General features: G+C 35.2%; 2 protein-coding genes across 2 annotated transcripts; one reads left to right on the top strand and one right to left on the bottom strand.

Annotated features, from left to right (window-relative positions):
• Nucleotides 1–374: 374 nt before the first annotated feature.
• LOC130966728 (alpha-aminoadipic semialdehyde synthase) lies at nt 375–9,188 on the top strand. Its single transcript, XM_057891556.1, has 25 exons — nt 375–545; nt 776–1,038; nt 1,284–1,370; nt 1,506–1,635; nt 1,741–1,914; nt 2,112–2,194; nt 2,520–2,630; nt 2,904–2,979; nt 3,080–3,251; nt 3,665–3,764; nt 3,860–4,029; nt 4,171–4,228; nt 4,329–4,469; nt 4,825–5,172; nt 5,287–5,367; nt 5,611–5,676; nt 5,989–6,106; nt 6,469–6,598; nt 7,020–7,099; nt 7,293–7,451; nt 7,629–7,866; nt 7,939–8,047; nt 8,221–8,382; nt 8,463–8,532; nt 8,859–9,188. Exons 2-25 carry the CDS (start codon nt 799–801, stop codon nt 8,909–8,911), a joined length of 3,156 nt encoding a protein of 1,051 aa, XP_057747539.1. The 5' UTR covers nt 375–545; nt 776–798; the 3' UTR covers nt 8,912–9,188.
• A 35-nt stretch (nt 9,189–9,223) lies between these two features.
• Nucleotides 9,224–13,476, bottom strand: LOC130966736 (uncharacterized). Its single transcript, XM_057891565.1, has 6 exons — nt 12,161–13,476; nt 11,454–11,551; nt 10,820–10,844; nt 10,410–10,530; nt 10,185–10,319; nt 9,224–10,003 (listed from the first exon to the last, which is right to left on the bottom strand). Exons 1-6 carry the CDS (start codon nt 12,681–12,683, stop codon nt 9,799–9,801), a joined length of 1,107 nt encoding a protein of 368 aa, XP_057747548.1. The 5' UTR covers nt 12,684–13,476; the 3' UTR covers nt 9,224–9,798.
• Between the last annotated feature and the right edge of the window lie 225 nt (nt 13,477–13,701).

The following is a 13,701-nucleotide window of genomic DNA, read 5'->3' as shown; positions in this document are numbered from 1 at the left end:
ACGTATCTTATATATAGATCAGAATATTAACACATATACAACACGTATTTTATCTATTATCATAATAATAATACATGTCATCTGCATATATTAACTTTTTACCTATAAAATTTATCAACTTATAATTATACTAAATAATTTTATTTTAAAAAAAAGCTCATATTTTTTTATATAAAAAAATTAGCCTGATTTTTATTGAGTTTTGATATTTTATTTTATTTTATTTCATTTTCAAGTACTATGAATAATATGAATCTTGATGGAATATCGATACCTCATTTCGCTTTCAATTGGGTTCTACCACGGCCTTGTCGTTTTCCTTTTCCTTTTGATCAGTGCCATGCCAATGTTATGAGCACTTATCTTACCACCTCATCGTTCACGTTTGTAGACCAAATTTCCCAATTTTCAACTATTTTGATTTGATAATATAGTATTATTTAATATAATTAAGATTGAACTAAGCTGACATATATATACACAATTCCCAGAGCAACTGATTCATTCGTAGGAAACAGAAAGAAGGAACTGAACTGCAGTGAAACGTACGTGTCCTTCATTCTGTTATCCATTCTAGTTCTCTCTTCGCTTCTCTGTTATATGATCACTTCCTCTTCTTTCTGTCATCTTAGTTGAAGTTTGAATTTTATTTTTTGTTAAGGTGGTGGTAGTTACTGTGTTTGAGTTAATTAATGCTGCTGGGAATGAATATTTGTTGTTGTTGGGTTGGAATAATTCACAATTGAATTTGACCTATGATACGATTATATTGCAGGTAGAAGGATCTTTGAAAGGAGAATGCTTGGGAACGGTGTTGTTGGGATCCTAGCTGAGTCCGTGAACAAATGGGAGAGAAGGGCACCGTTGACTCCAACACACTGTGCAAGATTACTTCATGGCGGTGGTGGTGTGTCTCGAATCATCGTGCAGCCAAGCACAAAGAGAATCCACCATGATGCTCTATATGAAGAAGTTGGCTGTGAGATTTCACATGATTTGTCACAATGTGGCCTCATCCTTGGCATCAAGCAACCTAAGGTCAAATTCAACTTGCATTATTTTCTAATTATTGTTTTGCATGTGCTATAAACTTGTCATTATCAACATTGAGTTGATCTAAAAGATTAAGGCCTCGTTAGATCTCTTCGATCTGGTCTTGGAAAAGATATGAAAAAATCATGGTGAGAGGGGCAACCACGAACTTCGAGCTGGATTATTAGTAATAAGATTCAGATACTGATAAGAATGATGTGCTGTAATTTTGGAATGTGTTTTTTGTGCAGCTAGAGATGATTTTACCCGACAGAGCTTATGCCTTCTTCTCCCATACCCATAAAGCACAGAAAGAAAACATGCCTTTGCTGGACAAGGTATATTATGATATCTAATTCTTCAAGTTGAATGTGACTCTGAATTTCAGAATTTTGTGGCGGTGGTTTTCTTTCTAGTACTTATGACTTATTTTTGTTGTCTCCCCACCCAAAAAAAAAAAACAATTGTTGTAGATCCTAACTGAGAGAGCATCCTTATATGACTATGAGTTAATTACTGGGGATAACGGGAAGAGGTTACTTGCATTTGGGAATTTCGCTGGTAGGGCTGGAATGATTGACTTCTTACGCGGATTAGGACAGCGTATGTCTCTTCTAATCCTAACACTTCAATTCTAGTATTTACAAATTCAATGTCTTCACCTAGTGAACTTAATATCATATTGTCTGTTCTGTTCTTATATCTCAGGGTTCTTGAGTCTTGGATACTCAACACCTTTCTTATCATTGGGATCATCCTACATGTACCCTTCGTTGGCTGCTGCTAAGGCTGCTGTGATTTCTATTGGTGAAGAAATTGCAACCCAGGGATTGCCACTGGGAATCTGTCCCCTAGTTTTTGTATTCACTGGTTCAGGAAATGGTACAGCTCCTAAGTTGAAATGATACTCCGCCCTTGCATTTTGGCTTATCCTCTCATAAGCATACATGATGCAAAATGTTAATTATGTTTCTCTGTGTATAAATGGACTAATGATTTCTTAAAAGTCTTGCCTACTTGTACCTAACTAATTTGGAAATGTGACTTATATTGACTATTGAACTCTTTCTTTTCTGTAGTTTGTTTGGGAGCACAGGAGATATTTAAGCTTCTTCCTCATACCTTTGTAGATCCAAGTAAACTAAGCAACCTACATGAAGCGGTAAGTTTTCCTTATAGTCACAAATAGGAGTAGTAGTTCAGTGTTTCATTTCACAGCTTGCTGATTATTCGTTGCCTTTTCACTGAAAAAGATATTATTTCCTTTCTCCTTTTACCCTTTCCATCCAATCCCTATAATTTAAACAGAATTTCAATATGGTATTAAAGTTTATAATGTTTGAGCTTAGAAATTGGTATGATAGCATTCATCCTCATATATCAATTTGATTAGATCAGTAAATAGATAGAATGTTGTCATTTTTCATGTTGCTTTTCACATGTGTAACATAAGTTCGGTGCTGTCTCACATGCACATTCTTTTTTAGGATGCTGATCACTTGCACCATCCATCAAAAAGAGTTTTCCAAGTTTATGGCTGTATTGTGACTGCCAAAGACATTGTTGAGCCCAAAGATCCAACTAAAGTGTTTGACAAGGTGAGTTAGTTGCTCGAGTATGAATTCTGGAATTTGATATTAATTTCTTTTCATTCATACTCTGCAATCCGCATTAGTATCCCTAGATTCTATTTTTTAGCTTAATGTAAATGTAACAATTTTATTTATTTATTTTAACTGTTCTGTTGATTTTTATTGTACCTTCTCAATCTTATTTAGTTGATTTAACAACACTGATCTTTATATGTTAAAAACAGGGGTTGAGATATTTATCTAGTGTCCTTTACTCCTTTCCTTATTTGATTATTTCAGGCAGACTACTATGCACATCCTGAATATTACAATCCAATTTTCCATGAAAAAGTAGCACCATATGCATCTGTTATTGGTAGGTCCCATCATGCTTACCACCCATATTTGGCGTCAAATGCTTGTTGATGAACTGATTTTTCTTAAGAAGCACTATTACTCACATTTACCTATCTTAGTCAACTGCATGTATTGGGAGCAGAGATTTCCCCGTTTGTTGAGCACTGAACAGACTAAAGATTTAGTAAGAAAGGGGTGCCCACTTGTTGGAATAGCAGACATAACGTGTGATATAGGGGGCTCATTAGAGTTTGTTAACCGAACTACCTCAATTGATTCACCCTTCTTCAGGTATACTTTTGTTAAAGTTAAAAATTTGAATCATCCCACTAGTTTAGGCAAGTCACTTATTTTATTTTCATATACTAGTATTTGCCATGGAATATGTGTTTGAAAGTGATAATAGTTATGCTTTAGAGTCACTCAAGATTTAATTGTTGAGCACTTTGCAGAGTTGTCATAATGTTCATGAAATTCATTTCATGAATTTTTCTTCTGTTCCAGAAAATAAGCTAAAAACAGAAAAGACTACAAAAAGCAGAAAAGAACCAAAGGTTCTTTGTCAAAGTAACCTTTCTATTCTGGAATGTAAAGCATCATATTTCTGTCTTATAGCTGCAATACACCTCCCAAACTCAAGTCAACTCCAAACATTTACAAGTTGCATTTGTTTTCTAAATTTCTCTGTTTAACATTGTTGTTAGATATGATCCCCTAAAGAATTCCTACCATGATGATGACTTGGAGGGGAATGGTGTGTTATGTTTAGCTGTTGACATTCTTCCAACAGAATTCGCAGTAGAGGTGGATGCCTTCTCATTTTCTAATTCCCTTATTTCATTCAATAAAGATTACTTTAGTTCAAGAAATGATTGAATATGCGTTTCCATTATGGTTAGGCTTCCCAACATTTTGGAAACATACTGTCCCGATTTGTCATAAATTTGGCTTCTACTTCAGACATTACAAGCCTGCCAGCTCACCTAAGGAGAGCTTGCATAGCATATGGAGGTGCCCTAACCCCTTTATTTGAATATATACCCCGCATGCGGAAATCTGAATCACCAGAGTATGTGTCTGATCTATATTTCATTCTTTTTCGTGTTTCTTTAAGCTTGTAAAAATTATCCTTTCCAATCACTTGATTGGGTTTTTGCCCCCATTTTATTTTTATTTTTAGTTAATGTATACACTGTCTTTTGACTTGTAGGGAAGTATCAGACAACCTAGCAGATTCTTTATCTAGGAAAAGGAGATACAATATATTGGTCTGTTCCTGAGCTTCATTTTACTATTCATTTGTTGTACATTCCCATATTACTGTGTGCAGTTGATAGTCTGATCAAGAACACTGAATGTAACTGGCAGATATCTCTGACTGGTCACCTATTTGATAAATTTCTGATAAATGAGGCCTTAGATACTATTGAAGCTGCAGGAGGCTCCTTCCACTTAGTTAAATGCCATGTTGGTCAGTGTGCTGATGACATATCATCCTCAGAACTTGAAGTAAGTGGTTGTCTATTTCAAAAACCGAAATATGTTTAGTACTTTAGTTCACATATCCCCTTCTTTTTTATGAAGTGTAGTACTGAGTAATTTCATTTCTTCTGTAAGAAAATCTAGTTTTTTCACTCATCGAGTCTAAATGGAATCACTGAAATTTTAATCTGTCTAATTTCTCTAGACTTTTGCTATGCCTCTTTCTGTGTCATTGGCATGGCCGTTGCGGATCTAGTAAGGCCAGAGGCCGATGCCTGGAGTAGCCTTTTTTGGGTGAAAATATCATTTGGCTTATCATTGTTACGTAAAACTAGTCAACTGCATTGATTAATGATGCATTAATGTGATTGGTTTTCAACAGGTTGGAGCAGATGATAAGGCTGTTCTGGATCAAATAATTGATTCTCTAACATCTCTTGCTAATCCTAATGAAGATCATGGATTTTTAAATCAAGATCCAAGCAAAATTTCACTTAGGCTAGGTGAAGTCAAAGAGAATGGCATAAATAAGGTGCCTGACTCAAAAAAGAAGTCAGCAGTTTTAATTCTTGGTGCTGGTAGGGTCTGTCAACCAGCTGCCGAAGTGTTATCATCAATTGGAAGGATTTCATCCAGCCAATGGTATAAGACATTGCTTGAAGATGATTTTGAGGATCTAACTGAAGTTGAAGTCATTCTCGGATCTCTCTACCTGAAGGATGCAGAACAGGTTCTTTTCTTTTTATTTCCTACTAAAATATTTACCTTTGCATTAGTTCTATTATTGAAGCCGAACTGGTTTTTGCATAAGAATAGTTGATCTGATATCAGAATATCAGTGCAGATTGTTAAAGGCATCCCAAATGTAAGAGGAGTTCAGCTTGATGTGATGGATCATGAAAATCTTTATAAGTTTGTTTCACAGGTATAATTGTCATTTTGGAAATAATTATGCAGTTATCCTAATTGATTCTTTAAGAGAGATTCTTACAAGAGATTGAAATGGCAGTTGGCTGGAAAAAGCAGCTTTAGATTTCTAAATATTGCTTTCTGATGTGTCAATGAAGACTAGGATTTTAGGATTTTACACATCGATATCTATTTTGTGTTCTTGGGGGTATTTGATGGCGGATTAACCTTGACATTTTTTCTTTATATATGTCTGCAGGTTGATGTTGTTATAAGCTTGCTCCCTGCTAGTTGTCACATTAATGTTGCAAATGCTTGCATTGAGGTGATTTACAGTATTTTATGTTAACTATTCAAGATTGAACTGGAATACTATGTATTGTTTTCAGAAGAAAGAAATAAAACTATGCAGCTTTTGGATAAAGCATGCGTATAACAGATGATAAGGCAACAATAGAAGTAATGTTAGGAAATCTTTTCCACTGTGATCCATTGCTTTATACATAAGTCTCTGGGCAGAATCTAGAAGAAACGTTTATTTTTTGTGTTAATCCTCTTAAGTGTAGTACTAGCAAATAATTATTCTCTCCTTGTTCTGGGCTTCCACCTAAGTAAATTAATGTGTCTTTTGATGCAGCTGAAGAAGCATCTTGTCACTGCTAGCTATGTTGATAGCTCAATGTCAATGCTAAATGATAAGGCTAAAGATGCTGGTATTACTATCCTGGGGGAAATGGGATTGGATCCAGGAATAGGTTAGATCTGTTCTGATAATTGAAGTTGTAAACTAGTGCATTTATGTTGATATACATGGTATAAATAACAGTGTTTAGATTTTTGTTTTCACTTGTGAGAGAAATATTCCTTGAATTTATGATCATGGCATTGCACCAATTTAGTTATTGTATAAGCTTATTTCCTGAGAAGATTGCAAGAGAAGTCATTATAGATGCTTCGTCTAGATTGCATGTCATAAAAAATTATCCCTTCACAACTAATTGTTCACTTGTTTTTGTCTTAACTCATTGGCCGAAACAACAAGTTACTGAAAATTCTAGATGCTTGAAAATATCTCTAGCTATATGCAGAATTTCTTATTATATGGCTGGTGATCCAGATCACATGATGGCAATGAAAATGATCAATGAAGCACATATGCGGAAGGGGAAAATTAAGTCTTTCATTTCTCACTGTGGTGGACTTCCATCTCCTGATGCTGCTAACAATCCATTAGCATATAAATTTAGGTACATTTTTAATGTCTTTTACCATCATGGTTTAGAAATAAAAACTACATTTTTGGTATTTTCAGAGCTGGCTGGTTTGATAAACAATTAGTCAAAAGAACATGTTAGTTTGTTGCATTAATGACTTGAGAAAGACGGCTTATTAATCAATAGCTTCATAACATGGTTGTTGTGGAAAAATGTTATTGGGGAATTCTCTCTTTTCGAGTAAATACTTACATGACCAATTATGGATTCAATTAGATTTGATCAAGAAGAGGCATGTATCTGTTAGTCTATGTTTCCAAAAAGAAAAGTTCTTCTAAATCTATCCTACTTTTGTATTTGCTTTCAACTCGGCAGTACAACTTGCTCTTCTTAATGTAGTTGAAATATTTTATGATTGTTGCCATAAGAACTCACTGATTATCAATTATGTCAGTTGGAGTCCTGTAGGGGCTATCCGAGCTGGGAGAAATCCTGCAACCTACAAATACTGTGGTGAAACTATACACATTGATGGTAAGATTTTAGTAAGTTGGGTTAGAATTTCAAGAAAGCAACAAACAGGATGTATTTTCTATCTTCATTTTTTCTTTCTGTCTTCAAATGATTTTGTAATCTGTATTCATGCATGACAAATAACAACATGCTTGGAAATATCCCTCGAGAAGCCTAGCTGATAAAGATTTCATCTGCTTTGTTTGGGGAACAGGGGACAGTATTTATGATTCAGCTACAAGAATAAGGATAGCTGACTTTCCTGCTTTTGCTTTGGAATGTCTCCCAAATCGTAACTCTCTACTTTATGGGGATTTATATGGCATAGGATCTGAAGCATCCACCATTTTCCGTGGAACCCTCCGCTATGAAGGCATGGTTTATATATGTTTGATGTTTCGATAAAAAATGTGTTTAAACTGCATTAACAAGTTTTTGGTGAACCAGTCCTGTCTCCAAAATGAAATTAACCAATTTGCTTTCAGTCTTTTAAGCATGTAAATTGTTCGCTCGTCTTTCTGGAACTTATTTATGGTAGCTTGAAGTACAGGTTTCAGCCAGATCATGGGAACACTCTCTAGGATTGGTTTCTTTAATAATGAAACTCATCCCTTGTTGAAGAATGAAAAGAGACCAACTTTCAGAAAATTCTTGCTCAAACTTCTAGATGTTGCAAGTGAAGATCCAGAAGAACCAATGATAGGAGAGAAGGAAATTATTGAAAGGATATTAACACTAGGACATTGCAAAGAACAAAGTACTGCAATGAATACAGCAAAAACACTCATGTAAGTTTTTTATACCTCTATTTATCTTTTCATTTGGAAGATTTTCATTTTCACCTATCTTCTTGGATATAGATCCTTAGGACTTCTTGAGCAAGAAGAAATCCCAACTTCCTGCCAAAGTGCATTTGACGTTGCATGTTTCCGCATGGAAGAGAGGTTATCCTATGCCGGTACAGAGAAGGTATACTTCTGTTAGTTCGTATTTCCGGCATTTGAGTCTACCAAGTTCATCTGCCATTAAGAAGAACCAAGTGTTGTTTACCGAGAGTTAAAAGTTTCCAGTATACGATTTTTCCAACATGAATAAATGCATCGGCAAATAACCATAGACATTAATATCTGATTTGTAATCAGGATATGGTGCTTTTATACCATGAAGTGGAGGTAGAATACCCGGAGAGTCAAATTACCAAGAAACACAGAGCAACTTTGCTTGAATTTGGTAAGACTGTCAATGGCAAAACAACAAGTGCCATGGCCCTTACTGTTGGTATTCCGGTAGCAATTGGAGCGCTGGTACTCTCCGCTTCATTCTTGGTCTTTCATGTTACTAAAATAAACGTTGTTGGTGAGTTAATTATATATGGTTTTTGCAGCTTCTACTGACAAAGAAAATTCAGACTAGAGGTGTCTTAAGGCCTTTGGAACCTGAAGTATACATTCCAGGTGACTGGATGATAATTTCTTTTCTTTTTCTTTTTCTTTTTTATTTTCCTCTGGCATACATATAAATGTTGCACGTAAGGACAACTTCAACCACAAGCATAGTTATCAGCAAAACCAGCCACCAATTGCAACAATCAATAATTAGGCAATCCTTTTTAATGGACTAAATAAATTTTTTTCTTGTATTCACTTCTTTTTCATTATTCTCTTTTGAGAAGGATTTTGCATCAGGTAAGATGGAAAAAAGAATAAAAATAGAAATAAAAATTCTAACGCCATACATTGCAGATGTTAACACTTATAATGCTTGTTTGTGACCTTTACAGCGCTGGATACTATAGAAGCTTACGGCATCAACTTGATTGAGAAGAACGAGTAATATCTGGAGTTGGTATTTGATGGATTCTAATGTCACTCTTTTTATATAAAAGGACTCATCATATACTGTTCAATTTATGATGTAAATAACTTCAACTATAATAATCACTGCATTTCTGGCATAACAACTATTAGCACTGCCATTGTATAAAACAAATGTCAGAAATGAACTATGTAAACCAGCTTCTGAGCCTAACTGGAAGAAAAAAAAAAGCATTGTACAAGCAGATTCTCATTTCAACAGCAGCAAAATTAATTGAACATTTATAGCTTATGCATTCTTGATACGGATTTCAAAGTCATTACACGGATTAAGGTATAGTATGTATTTGGTCAGAACTAAAATAATTTCCGTAAGTAAATGAACTTGTACAAAAGAACAAGTCATGCATGGAGTCGGCCACGTGAACATACCACAATGCTGCAATACCCACTTCAAAAGGAACATGGTTGGTTGTATCCCAAAAAGATAATATGGCATACGTAGAAGAGAGCCAAGATTTTAATGAAGACAAATGCGTATTATTCCATTTATCACCATTATCCAACATTAGATCTCTTACAATTTTATGGTCAACATGGAACCTTAATTATAGTAGTACCCTATACTTGAAAGTTCACTTCTGCATTCAAGGCTTCCCTAGTTATCCATATCGTAAGGTAATGAGAATTTCCACTATAATGAACAACTACCTGTTTCACTCTTCATTGTTGTTCAAAATGGGAAAAAGAATACAATCTCATCATTTATAGTTATTCAACCTCAACCTATGGCCATAACCCTCTAGTTGGGGTATATTTTAGGCTGCTATATATCAGGCAAGAATTAGTCCAGCACTTCACACAGAATTGGTCTCCACAAGTCCTTGCTTTAGGAATTTTATGTTATTATGAAGATATCAATGACAGCAATTGTTGTTCCACTTCTACCCAGTTCTTGACCTTGGTCACCAAGGGGTGCTGATCAACAGACTCATTCTTGGCCCAAGGATATGAATTTTCATAATCAAAAAGCAAAACTCTAATTCCAGCTTCGGCACATTCTAGCGCATATCTTGGGTTATCATCAATAAGAACTTTAGCATTTAGAGATCTGTCAATGGCAGTACAACAGGAAATTACGAAGTAGGACATCATAAACACTTCCGTCTTGAGACAGGAAGAAGAGAATTCAGATATTTTCCTGTTTAGAATCTCTTGGATATCTCCAGCTTCGGCTAAAGGAAGGATCCAAATCTTGGGGTAAGAAAAAGTGAAGGGATTAAAGGGTATACCTACAAATCTCTGACTTTGGTCTTGAAACTCCATCAAGAGCGAAGTGGTTACCAAAGTGAATCTCATGAAACAATCCAGGAAAATTTTTCTCAATCCACTGAATTGTGTGATCCTTAATCACATTCTGTCGTGATCTAAACATCAAGATAGAATAAAAGCACAAGTTAGTTGATACTGACAAGAGTCCTTGACAGCTTGAACAATGTCCAATGCCAAAAACATACGTTACAACTGATAGGCTACAGAATCTTGATAACTTCTGAATAGCCTTCTGAGCACCTGGGAGAGGGTGGATCCCTGTCTTGAAATATGGTGTCTTAAAAAACTCATGCACACGGATATCAGCTGCAGAAAACAACTGCATTAGTCATCATGAAGCATAAAAAAATTTCACTAGCCATATCAGGACTGCAATGTATGATAAGCCTCAGAATTTAGGCTTGCTTCAACAAAAAATTGCCAATCTAGAAACCAAAACTAACAGAATGAGTCACTTAAGAATCGGATTTACACGGGATCTGATCTCAAGAGATGATACATGAACCTTGGCAAAAATTTATGGGAAGGAAAAAATGTTCTTATCCACAAGTTTTCATAAGAAATGGAGTAGCAAAAACTGTTCATAGCATAATACCTTCGTCACGTGAACAGTTCCATATCTGAAACAAAAATGAAGAGTGCATCAGAGTCCACGTAGGAAGTCAGGAAAATGCACAAGTTCATGGTAACATATGGATTAAATGCCATAGAAGAAGACACAGTTTCATCAGTGACTTCTTATTTTAATAGCACTGAAGGGTACAATCAAAATAATGATCCCTCTCGTGAAAAGAAGAATTCCCTACCCAATATATGTTGGGAAAATTGGCTGTTGGGAAATTGATACGACAAGGAACTGAAAGAGAGAGATCAGATCACCCCAAATTATAAGAAACCCAAGCATACAATGGTAGGTTACATGACACTAATTGGAAGATTAACGCCAAAGCAAAATGAAGTACCCACAAATAATCCTGATATCGTAGGTAGGAATTCACGCAATACTAGTGTTGAAAAGAAACAATGCTACATTATAATTTCAGTGCAACATCATATTTTATATTTTAAAAGAAACAACGCGGGTGAATATAGGGAACAAAAAAAAGAGCATATGGAAGAACATGCAAATTGTACTCAATTGATGTTAATTTAAAACTATAAATAATTCCAGGGTTTAAGTACTTGAAATGAATGTGTACAGAATTGCCAGAGCAGGCAACAAATGATACCTTGCAAAACTCGTAGACGTGATACTCAGAAACTGAATAACTAGATGAATACCGATCAGCAATGAACTTGTTGAGAGCTGACACAAAGTTCCCTAATACTGCTTATAATAATTAAAAAAAAACAGATGAAAAGAATATGCACCAGAGATAACAAAAGTGAATAATCATATAGTTCAGCATAATAAGGAAGTGAGAAAAGAAAACTGCAGACTATCAGCAAAAACCACAGGGGAATTATAGGGGTTTTTCAGTGATACAAGAAATTTCTCTGCTTGCATCATTTTTCAATCTCCAGCCTCTACACATTTCTAAGATTTCCGATAATTATTCAAATTAGCATCTAACACCACAGAGAGAGAGAGAGAGAGAGAGAGAGAGAGTAGCAGAAAGAATGTTCCACTCATACATTGACCAAGCATCATTTAAACAAATATACATTTAAGAGATACTTGTAGCTTTGAACTATGCATGATATTCTGACCGTTTCATGCACCAAGGGAGGTAATTTGACTTAATTCTTCAATCATCTTTCGAAAATAAAAAAAAAAAGAAAAGACGGACATCCAGCACAGCATTACGCCATGCATATTTAAACAGATATACATATTTAAATTGGAAGGTAGTCAAGATTCTGCACTAGAACTTAATAATTCACGTAGTGAAAACTCAAATAGCAAATTCCACATGCATACATATGCTTCACATACCCTCATCAACATCAACAGCAACAACAACTTTCTGGGACAAATGATGATCACGGTATGAAACAAGCTTAGTAGGAGTTCCATTAGCCGATGCACCAATGAGAGTAGTATCAAGGCCATCATTCCTCACAGAATTCCCTTGCTCAAAATCAGCCAAAAAAGGCTGTAAAGGACGAGCCACAATGCGCGGCCTCGCATTCGCTTTCACAACAATTTTATCATTCCTATTACTGCTACCACCGCTAGTGTCAAAGCTACAACCTCTAAGACTAAAACCGTTGCTTCTGCCAACCCCAAAAACATTGGCATAAACAAGATTTGGGAGAAATGGGAAAGACAAGTAGCTGCCACGATCAGAAGAAGAAGGAAGAGAATGGTAATGGGAAAAGCTCTTGCTCAAGTGCGAACAAGGATGGTAACCAGCCAAATAAGCCATGAGAATTTTATGGTGATTTTGGTTCTTATTATACAGAGCTTGCTGAAACAAGAAGCGCACAGGGAATTGGCTGTTCTTTAATTTAAACATAATATAAAACCAGAATCTTTCCCTGGCACTCTCGCATTACCATTAAGAAGCAAACAAAGAATAAAATGAATGAACAAAAACAGATAGAATTGACATCGAAAAAGGCAATATTCTGTTTTGAAAAAGAGTGAGGGCCAATTAGGGTCGAATACTGCAATCATCAAGGACCAACCTTTTATCAGTCAATCTCAGGCGGAGACAAAGGGGTATCTATTGTCTTTATCCTCCTCCTACCACAAACAACATAAACACCTAATTGTTTTCTAAAGGAAGAAATGAATATAGAACCCTAGCCAATCTGAGACACCCGGACAATGGGAGTTTAGGGTTGTTGATTAAAATAATATTGTTAAAACATATAAAAAAATCTTTCTATGCTTCGGATCAAATAAAGAAAGACCCGATTCGTGGGTAGCTTTGACCGGGAAGAATCAGTCAGCAACAAAATGACGGAAAAGCTGAGAAAATTTCGTTGAGGTTGAGAAGGGAATTGAAGAAGATGCTGGAACCTCTGGATCGAATATGCATTGAAACAAAGATAAAGGAAAGATCTATGCAGAGCCGTGGTTTTTCTTCTTCAGCCTCTCCGCAGTGTTAATAATTACTTGGATTGTGGTTTTCCTGAAGTGGAAATAATAAGGCATTAGATTTAGGTTTTTGTGACAGCGCGTCTAACTGTTATATACAGGTGATCACCAAAGTTAATCCAATAAAAATTAAATCTTTTTTTCAGACTTCCAGCAATTGGAGGTTAATGCGAGAGTTAGGGCATAATTTTCGATGATCCCCTTTCTCTACAATTATAGTTGAAAATCTTCGCAGAACTATGATCCTACCCTCGATCTTTAGTGCTTTACTATTAAAAATTTTAAAATAAAAAAATATAGGGACAACTCTTAAATCATCTAACTTAAACAATTCTATTTAATAATTATTAATTTTAAATTCTTTTTAAAATTAAAATTTAAATAATTAAATATTAAACAGATTTTGAATAATAAGTATTATGTAACCCATA

This window comes from Arachis stenosperma, chromosome 1 (genome assembly GCF_014773155.1).
Source record: "Arachis stenosperma cultivar V10309 chromosome 1, arast.V10309.gnm1.PFL2, whole genome shotgun sequence".
NCBI classification, from domain to species: domain Eukaryota; kingdom Viridiplantae; phylum Streptophyta; class Magnoliopsida; order Fabales; family Fabaceae; genus Arachis; species Arachis stenosperma.
The sequence above is the reverse complement of the archived record's forward strand: the minus strand, read 5'-3'. Positions and strand labels throughout refer to the sequence as shown.